Source organism: Sinocyclocheilus grahami, unplaced genomic scaffold (genome assembly GCF_001515645.1).
Source record: "Sinocyclocheilus grahami isolate Dianchi unplaced genomic scaffold, SAMN03320097.WGS_v1.1 scaffold54.1, whole genome shotgun sequence".
Classification (NCBI taxonomy): domain Eukaryota; kingdom Metazoa; phylum Chordata; class Actinopteri; order Cypriniformes; family Cyprinidae; genus Sinocyclocheilus; species Sinocyclocheilus grahami.
The window spans coordinates 6,185,567-6,188,245 of record NW_015505233.1 but is presented as its reverse complement, the minus strand read 5'-3'; the positions used below and the strand labels follow the sequence as shown (position 1 = coordinate 6,188,245).

The 2,679-nt window shown below is 37.3% G+C and overlaps 1 protein-coding gene across 2 annotated transcripts in view; it reads right to left on the bottom strand.

The window, feature by feature from the left end:
• stac (SH3 and cysteine rich domain) overlaps nucleotides 1–2,242 on the bottom strand; it is a 36,709-nt gene extending 34,467 nt beyond the window's left edge. For both annotated transcript variants that reach the window (XM_016269858.1, XM_016269859.1), the window contains exon 1: nucleotides 1,922–2,242. In XM_016269858.1, coding sequence (XP_016125344.1) covers nucleotides 1,922–2,032 — 111 coding nt within the window. In that variant the 5' untranslated portion in view covers nucleotides 2,033–2,242. The remainder of the gene's footprint in view (nucleotides 1–1,921) is intronic.
• Nucleotides 2,243–2,679: the final 437 nt, after the last annotated feature.

Sequence of the window (2,679 nt, the reverse complement as noted above, 5' to 3'; positions counted from 1 at the left end):
TGAACGACATGTTTCCTGGAAACGGTGTGCAACAGGGTTTGAGATATTTTCTCTTGTTTGGTAAGTGTGTCAAACATGTCAGCCCAATCAGCAGCAACATGTACTGTATGTAAACCACGCGGTATTAAAGAGACAGCTTGCACAATGTAATTAACATCCAAATAAATTCACAAGAGCAAGTATATAGTTTGCACATGTTTATGTACATTAAAGGCAAAATAACTGAAATAATAAGTGCACAATTATAGATCTGGAACTTCTTTTTTAAGTCTGTCTAAATATCATTTAGTAATTGCAATGTCTTCTGGTCCATATCCTTTCCTTAGGAAGGTGTGCTAGACACTGATTAATGTAACATAAAAATACCATACATATTTATATATTTTGCTATTGTATTATGGAGTGACACTTTCATAAACTTTTCTATACCCCTCTGATTATCACTTTCCTAGTAAAGCAGTGCTAACCAGTATTTTCCTCCAGCAGTGCGCTGGCAGACCGGCGGGAGACTCGTGAAGACGAAATAAAGCAGTAAGAGAACATTAAATTGTTAGGTCAACTTTAAAACACATGTAATCACCTTATTTGTTTTATACCAATGATATCTGTAAGGTATAAATGTGTTTGGGTGAATACATGTCCGTAAGAACATCGGATGGACTGTATTTGTGTCATTTTGTTAGGTTAATGCTTCAGCTACAGATGATGTGTTGTGCAATTGTTAACTGGGTTTCTTTCTTTAGTAATGGCATTCATTCTCGCTACATAAGATACCTGTCTGTTATGTAGTGCCCTGTTATACTAAGTTACTGTGTAATATGTATGGTTTCTATAGCCGTGGCATCATTATGATGGTATGAAGAGATGGATTAATTCATGTAGGACGCCACTGAAGGTCTAGGTGTAAAATGCACGGCCCGCCACTGGTAGTTTTGACTGCTTTTATTGTCCTCATTTGTAAGTCGCTTTGGATAAAAGCGTCTGCTAAATGACTAAATAAAATAAAATAAAATAAATGATAATATTGCCAGTGTATGGGGTGGTTTCTGAATTTGTATTATTTTGGAGATGTGCACAGTGTTATTGGTAGACATAAAGCAACAGATGCATAATGATTAAATATTATCAAAGATCATTTGAATCAAATATTTAATTCTACTTACACAGGATAGGTGAATACCTGACCAAAAACTGGACAGTATGAGAGACAGAGTGTTGTTGTAATAACCTACATGGTGAGCTGTAAAAACCATGTATTACCAAAAGCATTTAGAAATAATATACATGGGTGAACATGACAATAGAAGTGACTCTGTGTGAAAATAAAAAATTAACATTGCAAAAAAAAAAAGTAACATTTCACTTATGTCTTGTATGTAAACGACAGAACTGGTCCATCGGTTGGTTTTGTTAGCCTGTGGTTTTATATAGGCCCATTATATTTGTTTACAATCTGATTTTAATGATACTTATATTTGTTCACCATTTTGAAATAAAATCCTTTGAATAAAACAAGGTTGAGCAAGGTGATGGGGTGACATAATTATTTGAACAAATAAATCTGTCTAGCCTGCCATAATAAATGTACTAAACCAAATGTAAAGCGCCGATGTTTGCGGTTACTGTTAGTACACCTCTCAGTGGGCGTTACAAGATCTGTTACAATGACACTCTTTGTATTTGACGATAACACTTTACGCTTTACACGACGGTAAGTGCTAGCCTCCAACTACTTCAATTTACAGCAGACGTGCTAATTAACATCATATCAAAGTTTAAGACATAGAGCGGCGAAATCAGCCGCTAAAACATGTCACAACACACCGCGGTCTCTGTAACAGTTAAAGTGGGAAAAGTCGCATAAACTGCGCACTACATAAATCTATGTGATTAATGTTTCTATGAGATGTGCGTTTCAAACCTTTGACTCCTGCTGGCTGATGGATGTGGGTGATTTGGGCTCATGGTGCTCCCGTTCGTTCTCCTTGCCCATCGTGTCCTCCTGGATCATCATGTTCGCTGGCGGAATCATGTTGATAACAGTTGAGCAGCACCAGTCTGTCGGGTATGTGTGGGCACCAGCCGCGCTCTACATGTTGTGTTGAGCTGGAAGTTCTAAACTGCCGATGCGCTGCGATTCAATGTACTATACCTATACCGCACTAGTCTTTCCATCAGTTTGTATATTGTATAGTGCAGACGCAGTCCGCTCGGGAGGAACTCGCTTCATTATAAGTCAGAATCGTTCAGCAGACTGACTGGATTCGACTGTCAGGCTGTGGATCAGCCAATCAGAATCACCGCTATAGGAGGAGTTCAGATCTGATTAATTCCCATCCTTTTTTAAAAATGGATCCAGTTTTAATTTTTAGTGAGCAGGGGCTGTTGTCACCTCTGTTCTTATCTTCACAATTATCCATTAATTGTTCATCTAAAAATAATATTGTTAATGGTTAGTGCTACTGTTTTTGTTCTATTTCTGGATTGTATCTAGAGTGCAATCTATTGAGGGTTTGGAGAGGATCTGCCTTTGAAGAAAAGAAGAAATTCTAAACAAAATTTTGCGGGTGTAAAAAACACATAGGCTCAGTGTTGCCAATTTAGCAACTTTTCACACTACCCTAGCAACTTATTCTTCCAAAAGCACCTAGCAACAAATTTAGCTATTTTTAAAATGTA